Genomic DNA, 15,282 nt, shown 5'->3' on the forward strand with positions numbered 1-15,282 from the left:
AGGGGTGAGGAGGCAAATTCCCTGGTAGCCATTGGAGGAAACAGTCTGTAAATCCAGGATGTTGATTTACTTCACGTAAAAAAAAAAAAAAAAAAAAAAAAAAAAAAAATTGCGCATGGAAGGACTCGGGGCTCTCAGACTGTTATTCTTGAAAATGACTCATTAGCAGTGCAAGTCCAGCCTGTTGCTTACTTTCCTTTGTCTGAATGTGCCTGACATTCCAAGGGGAAAAAATATCTGTTTCTCTTCATTCTTTTATTTTATCAGTTTAGTATTGGTTTTATATTTGGTTGAATATTGTTTTTGGTTTAATACTGGTTTTTTCCCCTCAGTTTTACTGAGTTTTCATTGACACATAGCCTGGTATTAGTGTAAGGTGTGTAGCATGGTGATTTGATACATGTGCATATTGCAAAAGGATCATAATAAATTCATCAACAGACATCACCTCACATAGTTACAATTTTTTTCTCTTAAGATTGACTCTCTTACCAATTTTTGAACATATAATAATACAGCATTAATAACTATGGTCACCAGGCTGTACATTACATCCTTGGGCCTTATATCTGGAAGCTGCTATCTTCTGATCCCCCACCCCCCATCCTCCATCTCCACCCCCACCCCTCACCTCTGGCAACCATTGATCTGTTTTCTTTATCGATAAGTTCAGATTTAATTTTTTTTTTAAGATTACACACATAAGTGAGATCACACAGGATTTGTCTTTGTTTGTCTGACTCATTTCACTTAGCATGATGCCCTTGTGTCCATCCACGTTGTCACAGTGGCAAGATTCCTTTCTTTTCCATGGATGAATAATTGTGTGTGTGTGGTGTTTTCATTATCCGTTCATCCTTTGATGGATGCTGAGGTTCCTTCTTTGTCTTGCCTGTTGCAAATAATGCTGCAGTGAACGTGGGGGTGGTTATTTTTTGAGAGACTGATTGCATTTCCTCTGAATTATTGCTATTTGTCATTGTAGCAAAATACAAATAACTTAGAATTGGCCACTTTAGAGGCCCCAGGGTGGCTCAGTAGGTTAAGCGTCTGCCTACTGCTTGGGTTGTGATCTCAGGGTCCTGGGATGGAGCCCTGTGTGGGGCGCTCATTGCCTGCTTCTCCCCCTTCCTCTGCCCCTCCCCATGTTCATGCTCTCTCTCTCTCTCAAATAAATAAAATGTTTTGAAAATTGACCATCTTCACCATTTTTAAGTGTACAGTTCAATTGGTTTTTTAAAAAATTCTTTACTTAAAGGTATATAAATATTTTAAAGACATAGAATGTATTTTATTTTTCATATTTGATTTTCCCAACTCTATATTCCTGTGTTGGGTAACCTAGGAATACAGGGTCTATACCTAATACGTGAGTGCCTAATAGGCCATGTGTCAGAATGTTAAGCAGCCATGTTTTATTGTGACATAAATCAGAGAGTGGGGTTTCCCCTATATTACTAGGTTTGATGCCAGGAAGTAAAATTTCCTTAGAAAATAAGTTTGAAAGTCATTTTTTAAAATCTTCCTTTCCTGTGTGGACAATACTTTTACTTGTGCCTTTGCAAAGCTCACATTTTCAAATTCAAGCAGAGACCCCACAGTTCAGCCCGATGTCACTGTTACATCTGAAGGTCAGTGCCCCCTGCATATTTGAAAGGAGCCAAAAGCAAGCTCTGTGAAGGGTCCGTCGTGAGCATTTCCGTGGCCCAAGCCCAGGTCTCTGTGTGGACTGGTCGTGGGGGTGCCCTCCGGTGCAACAGCTGGTTGAAAGGTGGGGGAAGGAGCCTCCATGGGAATCGGCCTTTGCCTGGCAACAGTTGCTGAGGCTTGTGCGTGGGGAGCCAGGGGAAGGAGCATGAGGTCACCGGGGAGAGGAGCCTGAAAAGCCCCGGCCACGCTTGGCACCTTCATGCAACTGATTGTATAATTTTAAAAGGAATTCCCGGGACACCTCCCTGCAGCCCTGCACGGCAGGGGTTAGGGTGCCCATTTCAGGGATGGGGAAATGCAGGGTGGGGACTTTTACCCAGCTCTGCCCGACTGTAGGACCTGTGACCCTGCCCTCCTGCGGGGGGGTGGTGCCCACAGCTGGGTCTGGGTCAGGGTGCCCACATTGGCGGGGGGTGGGGGGTGGGGTGTACCCAGGGCATGACGTGAGGGCCTGGGAGGCCATGCCCCTCCGCTATTGGGGGCCCACGTCCTCCAGGCCTCGGCAGGTGCGCCAGTGGGGCCAGTGGCCTCCGGGAGCCCGGCGTGGGCGCCGCTGCAGGGTGATGGCTGTTGTGACTCTCTCTCCAGGAGCTGGCTGTCCCGGTGGTGCACGACGGCGGCGCCCTCCTGGCCTTCGTCTGCGGTGTGGGCTACACGCTCCTGCAGTCCATCATCTCTTACAAATCGTGTCCCCAGTGGAACAGCATGTCCACATGCCATGTGCGGATGGCCATCTCCGCTGTGTCCTGTGCGGCCGTCGTCCCCAGTATCCTTTGCACACTTGTCAGTGTCTCCGTGGGCCCGACCCTCTGTCCCCCAGCCGCCCCCCCCAACCACCACCCAAGAGCATGGAAAAACAGCAAAGCTTAACAGCCCGGTTTTCACAGTTTTGGGGAGAACAATTGGGAGAAATTGTTAAGAAAACCATAAAGAACATATCCCAACATTGTCTGGTTAGGTCAGAATTGGGAATGTGAAAAAAAAAGAATTGGGAATGTGTGCAAGGAGAATAGAAACCTGTCGGAACACTTTAGGCTGTTTACTTTCCTTCCAACAGGGAACATTTCATAAGCCATGTGAAAATATTTATTTTTCTTTGTAGTGCTTGGTCAAAAACCCCAAATATTGATACTGCACTTAAGATAACAGCTGTGTGAGGGCCCAGGCCCGTCCTCTGCCCTCGCCCTGCAGTCGGTGGTTCAGTAGTAGATGGTGCCATTTACTCATCCAAATTAAGTGGTTTGAAAAAGCCCTCTCCGTCATTTACTTCTAAGTCAGTTGAAAGACAGCCTTCTCTCGTTATCACTGATTCTAGTTTCAGGATGAAATCTCACCCTACTTTCTAATTCAACAGCGTGAAAAGAAAATAGGAATTTTTAGGCTTGTGCATTCTGGGTTAAAGGAAGTGAGAGCTTGACCTTTCTCTCTCTTCTTTCTAGAGGTATTTAACAGGAAAAAAAGCTGTGTCTTTAAAAGCTGGAAGGTTCCACATCTTTTGAAATACCATGTGCAGTTTTATCAGAGAAAAACTGCAGAGCCATCAAAAGATGGTGATTTCTGTCAGACAGTAGGAAAATAGCAACTCTTTTATTAGCAGAAACTTTGGTGGTCTGGATGGAGTTGGGGCATAACGTGGGCGAGCTTGACTGAAAATGCACCATGTGCTTCTAAATACCAAGTTTTGCCTTTCTCTTTTGAAACAGAAGCTGCACAAAATGTGAAATCTAAGGCTTTGGGTTTTGTTTTTTTTTCATCTTAGGGAAATTTTTAGTTACAAAATTTCCAAGCTCAGAGGAAGCAAATACTAGTGTTGAGAAATTTAAGCAAAATGCATACTCTCAGTATAGAGATAATTCCTTCGCAATTTCCTTGTCCTATTCATGTATTGAAGACACTCATGTTTCTCTCAAATATACCTACTTGAAACCTTCAGCTTGTGTTAGTTGTAAAATTCATAGTAGGAGCATTTGTGGTGTTAAAGCCAAAGTTTGGTGTAGGAAACCTTTCCTTGCTTCCAGCTTGAGAGACAACATCTCTATATGTTAAAATCGGAGAGAATTTTAGCAAGGATAAGCATTTCAGGCCCTAGAGTTTCACATACAAACAGGTCCCGTTTTTTGGCAGTTCTTGGGATCAATGCTGAGGGACAGCACCCCAAACAGAAACGGGCATGTCCCTGTGCTAGATTGACTAGAACGAGATCATCCGAATGGAAAGGTGTTTTGGCTGACACCTTAGCATGGTATTTATATTTCTTTACAAAGATTTTGAGACATCTTTAAAATGCACTTGTCTCTTCTAACTGCAACATGTCCATGGAACATCATCCTCACTTCACTAAGGAAGAAACTGAAACACAGAGGGAGGCCTTTGCTAGCATCCCTGAGGCTTCCCTGCAGGACCACCCGTCCCACAACCAGCTTCTGACCCTTCAACATCACTGACAGTGTAAAACCCAGGTCCTTGTGCCTGAGACACATAGTCTGAGACTGTCTATCTTTTTAGGTTTTTAAAAAAATTATTATTATTATTATTTATTTATTTGAGAGAGAGAGAATCTCAAGCAGACTCCACGCTGTGCACGGAGCCCCATGTGGGACTTGAGACCCTACCACCCTGAGGTCATGACCTGAGCTGAATCGAGGAGCCGGACCCTGATCCGACTGACCATCCAGGTGCCCCATGAAACTGCCTGTGGTTGACCCCACGTTACACAGTTTGCCCAGGACTCCCCTTGCCTGCCCTCTGCCTCCATCCACTGTCCTCTCCCTGCCTGGATTATCCTCCTCCACTGCCTTCTCCAAAACCAAGCGGCCCCCTCTGGTAGCCACTAGCCCCCAGGAGGCTGCTGAGCATGTGAAACATGGCTGGTCCACGTGGAGATATGCAGTTAAGTCTAAAAACCACACCGATCTCAAAGATTTAAGAAGAAAGAGAAAGCGAATGTTAAATATCTAATTATTCATTCTTTATATTAGTATATGTTGAAATGATAATATTTTTTATATGCTGGGTTAGATAAGATATATTATTAAAATTAATTTCATTTGGATTTATCTTTGAGATTTGATTTAATTTAATTAAATTAATTAATTTATTTATTCATGAGAGACACACACACACACACACACACACACACAGAGAAAGAGAGGCAGAGACACAGGCAGAAGTAGAAGCAGGCTCTAAGCAGGGAGCCTGATATGGAGCTCGATCCCAGAACTCCAGGATCACGCCCCCCAGCCAAAGTCAGGCGCCAAACCACTGAGCCACCTAGGGATCCCCCAAGATTTTATTTTTAAGTCATCTCTCCACCCATCATGGGGCCCATCTCACAACCTGGACATCAGGAGTCACGTGCTCTACTGACTGAGCCAGCCAGGTGCCCCTCATTTGGTTCTTTTTAGGGTGTTTTTGTTTTTTTTGTAAGGAGGTAGAAGTTTGTTGAATACACCCCAAGGGAGAGTTGGGTAGGATGGCAGAGCAGAAGCTGTCTGCCTATAGGAGAATATTTTAAATTACGCATGTGGCTGGCATTACTTTCTGGGGCGACGCTGCTCCAGATGGCTCCTCAAGCCTCAGCTTACATTAGCTTAACTCAGGAAGCCTTTGCTGACCCCTCAAACCCCATTCCACTCTGAATTCATAATTTTCCCTCCAAGTCATCGTTGTGCCCTTTTTTTTTTTTAATTTAAATTCAGTTAGCCAACACAGAGTCCATCACTGGTTTTAGAGACCGAGGCCAGTGACTCCTCAGTTGCCCATAACACCCGGTGCTCATCACACCTCGTGCCCTTCCTCGTGCCCAGTTAAGCTTCTTTCCTGTCTTAGTGCAGCTCCTTCCCTGGGCTTCATCCCACTAGGCCATGATGTTTCTCAGAGCGGACACCAAGTCTGTTTTGCCAGAGTTTTCTCTGTCTCCCCCTTCCTCACTACCAGTGTGGTACCTGATGCGCAGAAGATGAGGCTCAAGAATTCAGAGGCTTTTAAACTTTAGAAACAGAAATATGGTAATGACAGTATCAGAGAATCTTTCATTTTGAGAAATGGAGAAGTGTTAAGAATTGCAAAATACGGGAGCTTAGGGAGGGCAGGGAGAGGAGGACGCTGACTTAGCTTTCAGAGGAAGTTCTAAACTTGACACTGACTCAAAGCTTTGAATTCATAATTGTTTGCAAAAGCATTTTAAGAGCATCTCAGTTCATCCCCAGCTTTTCCTGTGCCTTTATAAGCTCCATTGGAATGACTGCCACGGCCTTTGTGCAGATGGTCGTGGAGGCTCTAGCCTTAGTCCCAGGCACTGTTTGGCCTGTCTGGGCACCCCCAATAGTATTATACACAATACTATGTATGGCTCTGATTTGTAAACCCTTGAGCCTGGAAGGAAGGGCTCTGCTTACCCCGTGACTTGACAGAATAAGTCTCTTTTTTAAAGATGAACTGTAGCTGGTTTTTGTAGATGAATCTTGGTTATTTGTGATGCTTTGGTACTTTGAAATGTTATGTTTTCCTTAAAGCTGTTGCCTTGTAACTAGGATTATAGGGGAAAATAAAATAAATTACGCATGTGGGGAAAATAAAAATAGTATTTTTATTTAATACCTTAATTTAGGGAAAATCGTATTTTAGGGGGAAAGTACTCAAAAGCCATCTAGATGGCTGTGTCAGTCATTTGATCAAATTTAAAAAGCAGAGTGGAGCAAAATGTAGCCACAGATTAAAATTTTATACCTGACTGGAAAGATGTTACTGAGGAGTGGCTGTATGTCTGTGCTATAACTGAAATGCTATCACAATCGAGCTGAAGGTTTGAGGTTAAAGAAGCTAATATAGCTGATCTGATTGCAGAAATGTTGGTATTAACATTTTAACACTGTGTGATGATTATTAGAATAGTCTTAACATTAAAAGACCTAGGGTGGTTTTTTTTTTTTTTTTTGAGCTTCCTTAACAATTTCCGTTTCTTAGTGATCGCCTGTGCTTCACTAATTTCTATAACCAAGCTGGAGTGGAATCCGAAAGAAAAGGTAACATTTAACCTGTCTTCAGTATGATTGTAGAACCCGGTTCTTGGGGATTATTCTCAAAATTATTTGCAAAATTTTAAATTCCTAATGGAATTTCCTAATCAAGAGGACAGATTGATGGGTGGTGGGGCGATGTGGGTTAGGGGTATGGAGGTCAGAGCTGGGGTTGTGAATCAGAGGATGGGGTGAGCTCCAGCATGGAGGTCAGTTTGTTTCAGGATGAACTGGAGCATCAGTGCAGTCAGGGCAACATGTGTGGGCGAGGAGTGCATGCGGAGCTGTGAGGGGGGAGGCAGAGAGCCTCCTATTCAGGGGGCCTGAATAAGCTTTGAACAGAGCCTTCCTTCAAAGGCAAGTACATTGGAAGAATATTAGTCAGAAGTAACCCCTGGATGAATGGGTGAGGACAGAGCCTAGGGTTAGGGTGGCCAGAGAAGGCAGTTCTCAGGTTTAGATCTCAAGTCTGGATGCACCTGGGGAGTTCAGCGTGTTCCTCATCAGGGAGATCACATCCCAACCACCATGAGCTCCCACCTCACCCCCCACCACAGTGGCTAAAACAACAACACAAGGAACAACAAGTGTTGGTGAGGATGTGAAGAGAATGGAACCTTCGTGCTCTGTTGGTAGAAAGGCAAACTGGTGCAGTCACTGTGGAAACCAGTACGGAGATTCCTCAAAGAGTCAAAACTAGAGCTGTCATATGATTCAGTAATCACAGGCCTGAGTAGTCAAAAAATACAAAAGCACTAATTCAAAGAGCTACATGCAACCGTACATGTAGAGCAGCGTGGTTTCCAGGAGCCATGGCAAGGGAGTGGAGCACAGACCCCTGCGTAGGTGAGCAGGTAAAGATGCAGTGTGTATACACAGTGTGATGCTGCTCGGCCGTAAAGACGATGACATCCAACCATTTGCAGCAACATGGTTGGAGCTAGAGATAAGCCACATAAGTCAGAGGAAGACAAAAAAACTCGATTTCACTCCTATGTGGAATTTAATAAACAAAACAAATGGACAAGGGGGAAAAGAGAGAGAGACAAACCAAGAAACAGACTCAACTACAGACAACAAAATGCTGGCTCTCAAAGTGGGGGCGGGGTGAAACAGAAGAGAGGGGATTAAGAGGGCCCTTAACCAGGAGGAGCGCGGAGTCATACAAGGAAGTGCTGAACTACTACATTCTACTCCTGAAATGCATATGCCTGTGTGTGAACTATACAGAAATTAAAATTTAAAACTTAAAAAAAAATAAGGTAGCCTCAGGTGGATATAAGAAGGGGAAATGTTTAATGGGCACTGGCAAGTGACAAACACGACAACAGAAGGACATGCACCAAAGAGAAATTCCAAGTGTCCTGTTGGGGGAAGCAGAGACTCTGCCCCATGAACAGAAGCAGGGTCCGGATGAGGGCCGGTGGGGGGATCTGGTGGTAGGATTGTTGAATATGAGGCGGGAGTGACACATAAGGAGAAATGTCTGTCGTGGCACTAGACCCTTGTTCAGGGCACTGGGAGCCACCAGGCCTAGGGTGGATTGACCGGGACTTCTAGTCAAACCTTAGAACACCTGGATCAAATGTTTGGAATTGTGGGGGACTCATGCTGGGGTGCTCCAGGGACTCCTGCAAGAGGTGCTCCAGGGACTCCTGCAGAGGTGCTCCAGGAACTCCTGCAGAGGTGCTCAGGGACTCATTCAGAGATGCTCCAGGCACACCTGCTCGAGATGCTCCAGCAGACTTAGTGTGAGAGCAGCAGCTTGTGTTTCAAGTGACAGGGGAGTTAAGGATATTTTTCTTTTTCTTTTTCTTTTTTTCTTTTTTAAGGATGTTTTTCAAAAAGCAGTTTGGGTAAAAGGCTGGCGTTTGCGGCCACCTGCAGGCAGGCGGAGAATCCAGCGAATGGTGGGGCCCGCAGCTCCCGGGAACCGTGCCGGGGGGAGAGGAAGAGCCATGCGCGGGTGCCGAGAGCGCAGCGGGACCATTGCCGTCCCAGGCGGAGGGGCCGCGGGTGCCGGGCCTGCAGGAGCCCGCGGGAGGCTGGAGGGGCTGGGGACACAGGGGCCAGACCCAACTCTTGGAGGAGAGTCTTCGGGGAAGGAGCCCCGGCCGGCGCCTCAGCTGCGCCGTGCGGTGTCGCCGCCGGGGGGAGCCCTTGCACCGCGAATCAGCCCGGGGCGGTGCTGGGGGCTGCCCTCCGCCGCGCGGCCCAGCACCCCGCGGTTTCCAGGCCCTTTCGTGCCTTACGGAGAGGTTCCTCGGCCTGCGCTCAGCCCGCGCGGCTCCGGTGCCCGCCTCCGTTCCTGGTGGTCGTGGACGCGTACCGAGGCCCTGACGCCGTCCGCAGGCTGCACGAGGACGCACGGGGTGGGTGGCGAGCAAGCGGGAGCAAAGTGGGGTCCGCGAGCGTTCGGGCGCCTGCACCTCCCCGAAATCTCCGCGGCTGAAACTGCATCAGAGGACCTGACGCCCCCGCAGAACCCGCAGCCCCGCGTGTGTTCGTTCCCCGGGAGCCTGTGGCCGAGCGGAGGGGAGCGGGACAGGCCGCCCTGGGAGCAGAGGCGGGTGGAAGCCTCCGCCGGCCTAGCCTGGCCCCTGGGCTCCAGGCACGATGCAGACGCGTCCTTTTGACTCAGACATTGTTTATTACATTTAAGTCGGTTCCACACCCAGTGTGGAGCCCAGCACGGGGTTTACGCTCCTACCCGAGACTCGGACGTGAGCTGGGATCTAGACGTGTCCAGACACGTCCCGCCTGCGCCCCCGAGGGCCCTTCAGATGGTGTTTAAAGATGCTTTTTTTTTTAATTTTTTTTTTAAATTTATTTATGATAGTCACAGAGAGAGAAAGAGAGAGAGGCAGAGAGAGAAGCAGGCTCCATGCACCGGGAGCCCGACGTGGGATTCGATCCCGGGTCTCCAGGATCGCGCCCTGGGCCAAAGGCAGGCGCCAAACCGCTGCGCCACCCAGGGATCCCCTAAAGATGCTTTTAAAGTAATTGACCGCATGTAAAAATCAGGAGACCCCGTCTCGCACACGCACACGCACACGCACACGCACACGCACACGCACACGCAGGCTTTCTTCTTAATCTTTTGCAGCGACCCGTTTGGTGAAAGTGGGATTGAGCGGCTGAGGCCTGGGTTCCCGGTCACTTCCGTTGTTGATACGAAGGCTCCCGCCTCCGCAGGAGGGACCGCTGCCCGCGTGGCCTCCCGTGTCACCCCCGTGTCACCCCCGCGCCCAGGGACCCTGACCTGTCCCTGCGCCCCTGGCTTTCGCTCTGCGCTGCGTCTGGGTCCCAGGGCAGCAGAGCGGCGCTCGCCACCATCCCCCGGGGCTGCGGAGAGGCCCGCCCCGGCCCAGCACTGTGTCTAGTTAATGAGGCCTGGATGCCCAGGAGACGTTTTCCAGGTGTGCACCTCAGCTCTGGGATGCTTAGTCACGCCTTGAGCGAAGGTTCTTTCTTCTCTGGAGTCTGAATTGGCTTCCCCGCCTCAGCAGCTTAGCGGCTCCTCTTCTGCCTTCCTGGAGTGTGTAGAGCGGGTCTGCAGCCCGGTGCCGGCGGGGGCCTGCGCAACCCCCGGGCCAGGGGCCTTCGTGCTTCCACTGGGCAGGTGCCCTGGTGGTCAGCCCCCGGCCTTGCTCACTGCGCTTTCCCAAGGCCTCAGCCATCACGTTCTCTCCGCTCTGACCAGCCCTTGATTTGGGTACCTACCCTGCAGGGGATGGATTTAGGCTAAATCCTGTGTCTTATTGTTGCTTGTAGGATTATGTGTATCATGTGGTGAGTGCGATCTGTGAGTGGACAGTGGCCTTTGGTTTTATATTCTACTTCCTAACATTCATCCACGATTTCCAGGTAGGTGTTTACCGATTCAACGGTCATGAACCGCTGACAATTAGGGTTAGGGGAACTCCAGAGAACATTTCTGTCACTTAAGAAAAGTAAGAGCACTATCTTTCCTTTTACTCTTATGTTTGGGAAAAAATATGTAAATATTACAGTTCAGTTTATTCCACAAGGGAAGCATCTTTTAAAAAAGATTTTATTTATTCATGAGAGACACAGAGAGAGGCAGAGACACAGGCAGAGGGAGAAGCAGGCTCCCTGTGGGGAGCCAGATGTGGGACTTGGTCCCAGGCCCCCCCCCCCCCCCCCCGGGGTCACAGCCTGAGCCAAAGGCAGACGCTCACTCGCAGAGCCCCCCAGGCACCCCCCATAAGGGAAACATCTTCCCTAGCTCTCCGAAACAGCAAAATTTTCATACATCCTCTGCTATGGGATGCTCATAGTCCCACACCCTTTATTATTAGCTTTCTGAGGAGGCCCTGCTGACTAGTTCCACATAATAGGAAATATGTCCTTTTATCAAACAAAAGTCTGTTGTCGAAAAATCTTCCCCAAGGCAGAGAGTTTGACAACAGAGAAAAACCTTCCATTTCGAAACAAGTGAATTCTTAGCTAAAAGGAGATAAGAAGTCAAGAAAGGGATCCCTGGGTGGCGCAGCGGTTTGGCGCCTGCCTTTGGCCCAGGGCGCGATCCTGGAGACCCGGGATCGAATCCCACGTCGGGCTCCCAGTGCATGGAGCCTGCTTCTCCCTCTGCCTGTGTCTCTGCCTCTCTCTCTCTGTAACTATCATAAATAAAAATTAAAAAAAAAAAAAAGAAGTCAAGAAAATTCTCTAAGACCCAACTTAGAGTGTGCAGAACCCACCATGAGGTCATCTGTGGAGGGCGGGTGCACTGCTGGTGGACGTTCCTTGGCTGGCACCACCTCACCTCCTCTGAAACCTTTTTCTTCTGTCTTTAACAGGGTGTCACCCTCAGGATATCCACAGAGATCAATGATGACATTTGAAGAAAGAAGAATCCTATGTCAGTCAGTGAGCGTTGCAGACAATTTCTGGAAGTGGTAGGGAGGACAGACAGGGTGTTAATGTTGCCCTGAGTGGCATGTACCTGAGGTACATCCAGGACTTGAATTTCTTTAAGGATTCTCAATAGTTGTACTATTTCCAAAGGTATGTTTTCCTAGAGAATGCATTTATGACATTGTAGCAATGTTTTTATAATTTTCTAAGTAGACACTTTTTTTTACCTTTAACAAATTCATTACAGAAGAGATAAGGTGTTACAGAAAACGGAGAGCTCTTATTTTTGCACAGATTCTGTCTTGTGTTTTCTTTGTGTGTGAGTGATTCACGGGAATACACTGAGGGGTTCACTAACAAGTCAAATCAGGGCATATTTGTTTTTTACATTTTATTTTTAGAAAATGGACCATCTGATTTTATACCATGAGAACATTTATGAAGCTTGATTTTTAATGATCGTAAAGATTTAGTTCACAAATCAACACTAACAAGGATACTCTGATTTTTAAGCGGACTCAGCACGGTGCTTCTACCGAAATGCCTTTCAGTCTCCGGTTCTCCGTACACACCGGCTCTAAGCGAACCAGAAGACCTCAGGTTCTAGACTCGGGCCCGCGGGCCTCCCTGCTAAGGAGCCGCAACTGTTGCCCCGGCTACCAGGGGGCACTCCGCAGTGGGCCAGGTCCGGGGGGGCGGGGAGTGGCTTCGGCTGGCCAGATTCCAGAAGCCTGTAACAGCAATGAGGCGAAGGGACGCCCCTGACAAGGGAAACCCCACTGGGGGCTGCGTGTCGTCGTGGCCGGGTGGGCAAGGCGGGAAGTATCCCAGGGACCCCGTGTGGAAGGCGGGGTGTGGGCGGAGGCCTCTGGCTGCCCCAACCTCCTCGAAAGCCACTCTGCGGGAAGCCTTCGAAAGGCCACGTGTGACGCCACCACGCGCCGGGTCTGAGTCCGGGCGCACACTCGCGTCTTGAAGTCCGTTCACGCCACTGAAGCTGCGGACAGGAGCGTCGGCCCGAGGCGGGGAGGAGGCGGTGCGCGCGCGCGGCCGTTCGCGGCTCCTCCGTCAGCCGCCGGTGCTTCCCGCCCACGCTGCAGGGACCCAGGAAGGCGGCCTTGCAGGGCACCGAGGGGCCTGGAGCGTGCAGGCGGGAGAGAAGGCCTTCCGGGGACCCCGCAGAGCGCAGAGCGAAGGGCCCGGCCCCTGGGGACCTGCGCCGCCGGCGGATCGCGCTGTCGGGGACGGAGACGAAGCAGCCAGCAGCCCGAGCGCCGCCCGACCCACCGCGTGCCCCGCGGCCTCCGCGGCGGGAAGCCCGTAGCACGCTCAGCCTGCGGCCCCAAACACACTGGCGATGACAGCGAACCAATAGCCTCCTTACTGCGAAGATGCGCGATGGCACGTACCTGCCATGGAACCACGGGAGGGTGACTGCGCGCTCCGTCTCCTGTCACACGGACCCTCCGTACCTGCACTTCACGGCAGGCCCCATCGTACTTCTTTCCCGCACCGCTGCGACAGGGCCCGGGGGCTCCTTGAGGGTGCAGTATGGGTCGTAATTGTCACCTTCGTACCCCGGCGTTCACCGGGGTGCCTCCGGGTGCACATGGGTGCTGAATGCGTGGACGCCTGCGTGAGCGGAGGAAGGAGGGGCAGGGGCGCTGCAGGACTGCGGCCGGAGGTTCACACTGGCTCCGCGGGGGGCGACGATGTGTAGTGTGTGTGACCTCATCGCTCTCACTGTTGTGCTTTGTGCACCGTGGACATTGCACCTCGGGCTCCATCGCTCGGCGACGGGTCTCTCCAGCCTGGAATCATTCGACGGGCTCCACACGGCGGTGCCCCTGGCTTGACAGGCTGAGGACGCCCCAGTCCCTCGGTCGCGCCACTCTGCTGACTCCGTGAACCTTCAAAGCTGCTCCGATCCACGCGTCCCTATCATTGCTCAGTTCCATGCTTTTGCTTCTCCTTGGGCCTCACGGGGAAAGAGTAAAATAAAATGGAATATTTCTGTGTTTTAGCAATTCTTGTCTCAGTGTGGTCACGACCTGTGGACGAGGCCCCACTGTGAAGTGTGTGCAGCTGGGACCCGTACAGGGCGCCTTGAACCCCTCTGTCCGTGTAGCCTCGCATGTGGGCACTGTGATCCGTTTCTGTGGAGACTCAACCATTCGTATCAGGAGTTGGCATCCGGCTCCGCCCTTGGAGCTGCAGGCGCCCCACATGCAGCTCCACCGCAGGGAGGAGGGGGCGCCTTCTGAGCCGCTAACCCGGGCGGCGGTGGGGCGGCTGCAGGGGCGGCTGAGCCCAAACGGGGCCCCAGCGCCTGTCCTTCTCCAGGCTCTACTTTCCCCCTGTTGGCCTCCTCCTCAGGCAGGTTTGCCCCTGGAGGGGCTGAGATGGCTTCTGGAAGCCTGAGGGCTACAACCTGTCCAGGACAGGGGGTCTCGCCCCTCGGCTGGGACATTGGCCCAGGAGGGGAAGCTCATTGTCTCCGGCTGGCTCGGTTCACATGTCCAAACCGCCCCACCCCGGGAGTCAGGGAGGTAGGGTGCCCTGTGTCACCTGCCGCCCTCGGGGGGAGGGAGGTCAACACGGTCCAAAGTGCTGGGCTGACGGCTGTCGAAAGTTGTTCCTGAGACTACGCGACTGGGAGCAGGGCGCCGACCCCGCCGACCTGTGCCACCCGGGGCACCGGATCACGCTCGCCCCCGGCCCCCTCGGGTGAGGAGGACGCAACCGTGTAGGTGCCTCCAGAGTCCCGCTTCCCCCGGCGGCTGTGTCCTGTCTGAGCCCCGGCGGTGGTCCGGCAGGTACTACCACCTGGTGCGGGGGAGGAACCGCGGGGGGTGCTGTGGGCTGGGGCGGGCTCGGGGGACTCGAGTTCTCCTGATTGCTGATCAAGTGGGTCTTTCTTTCTTTCTTTCTTTCTTTCTCTCTCTCTCTCTCTCTCTCTTTAAACACTAACAGAATTCCACAGAAACTGCATTTCATGAGCCAAATTAAGTACATCAGTGTTGTGCTGTGTTTGGGTTTCCTGACATCCCTCGCATGTGGCACTATCCCACGTTCCCACTTTTTGCTCAGCTGGAGACGCGCTGGTCTGGTGTGTAGGCCCTGGAATGAGGAAGGCCGACTGCGGGGGAGGTCAGTGGTCGCCCCCTGTCGCCGGCTCCCTGGGCCTGGCAGGCTGGCAGGCCCGGCGTCTCCCCACACACATACTCTTGGTCTGGCTCTGAACGCCCCGCATTCTCGAGGCCAGGCTGTCATGCATTTGCGTCCTGTCGGTTGCATAAGAGGGCGAGCCACAGCCTCGGGGTCTGGAGAGGCAGCCGTGGACCGCTGCCGCCCCCAGGGGACTTATCTTCTAAAACGAAGGGCGGCAGAGTGCCAGACCCCATGGGCGGGGGTGGCGCTGACCTCCAAAGCCAATGCTTAGAAGAGGCGGGCGGAGCCCCTAGCTGTGTGCTCAGAGCCGGGGTGCCGGGTGTGCCCAGCCCGCGGTCCCTCAGCCGGGAGCACCCTCTGTACCCCCGCGCCCTGCACGCACCTGGCTTACCTTTGATGGGGTCGGGGAGGGTTTCAGAGGCACACCCCTGGGAGCCCTGCCTCGTAAGTGTCACCCAGGTTCCCCCAACAGGCAAATACGGCTGTTACCCTGCCTCCCCCC

General features: G+C 51.4%; 1 protein-coding gene and 1 long non-coding RNA gene across 7 annotated transcripts in view; both read left to right on the forward strand.

Annotated features, from left to right (window-relative positions):
* The window catches only part of DRAM1 (DNA damage regulated autophagy modulator 1), a 70,325-nt gene extending 56,689 nt beyond the window's left edge, over positions 1-13,636 (forward strand). For 3 of the 5 annotated variants that reach the window (XM_072724725.1, XM_072724724.1, XM_026013052.2), the window contains 4 exons: positions 2,299-2,476; positions 6,676-6,734; positions 10,503-10,595; positions 11,552-13,636. In XM_072724725.1, coding sequence (XP_072580826.1) covers positions 2,299-2,476; positions 6,676-6,734; positions 10,503-10,595; positions 11,552-11,596 — 375 coding nt within the window. In that variant the 3' untranslated portion in view covers positions 11,597-13,636. The remainder of the gene's footprint in view (positions 1-2,298; positions 2,477-6,675; positions 6,735-10,502; positions 10,596-11,551) is intronic. The other 2 variants (XR_011994953.1, XM_072724723.1) reach the window with 2 other exon arrangements.
* A 192-nt stretch (positions 13,637-13,828) lies between these two features.
* The window catches only part of LOC140594233 (uncharacterized), a 30,221-nt gene continuing 28,767 nt past the window's right edge, over positions 13,829-15,282 (forward strand). Inside the window, exon 1 of one of the 2 annotated variants that reach the window (XR_011994956.1) lies at positions 13,829-14,425. This is a non-coding gene — a long non-coding RNA (uncharacterized lncRNA). The remainder of the gene's footprint in view (positions 14,426-15,282) is intronic. The other variant, XR_011994957.1, reaches the window with a different exon arrangement.

The sequence above is a fragment of the Vulpes vulpes genome, chromosome 10, assembly GCF_048418805.1.
Source record: "Vulpes vulpes isolate BD-2025 chromosome 10, VulVul3, whole genome shotgun sequence".
Taxonomy (NCBI): domain Eukaryota; kingdom Metazoa; phylum Chordata; class Mammalia; order Carnivora; family Canidae; genus Vulpes; species Vulpes vulpes.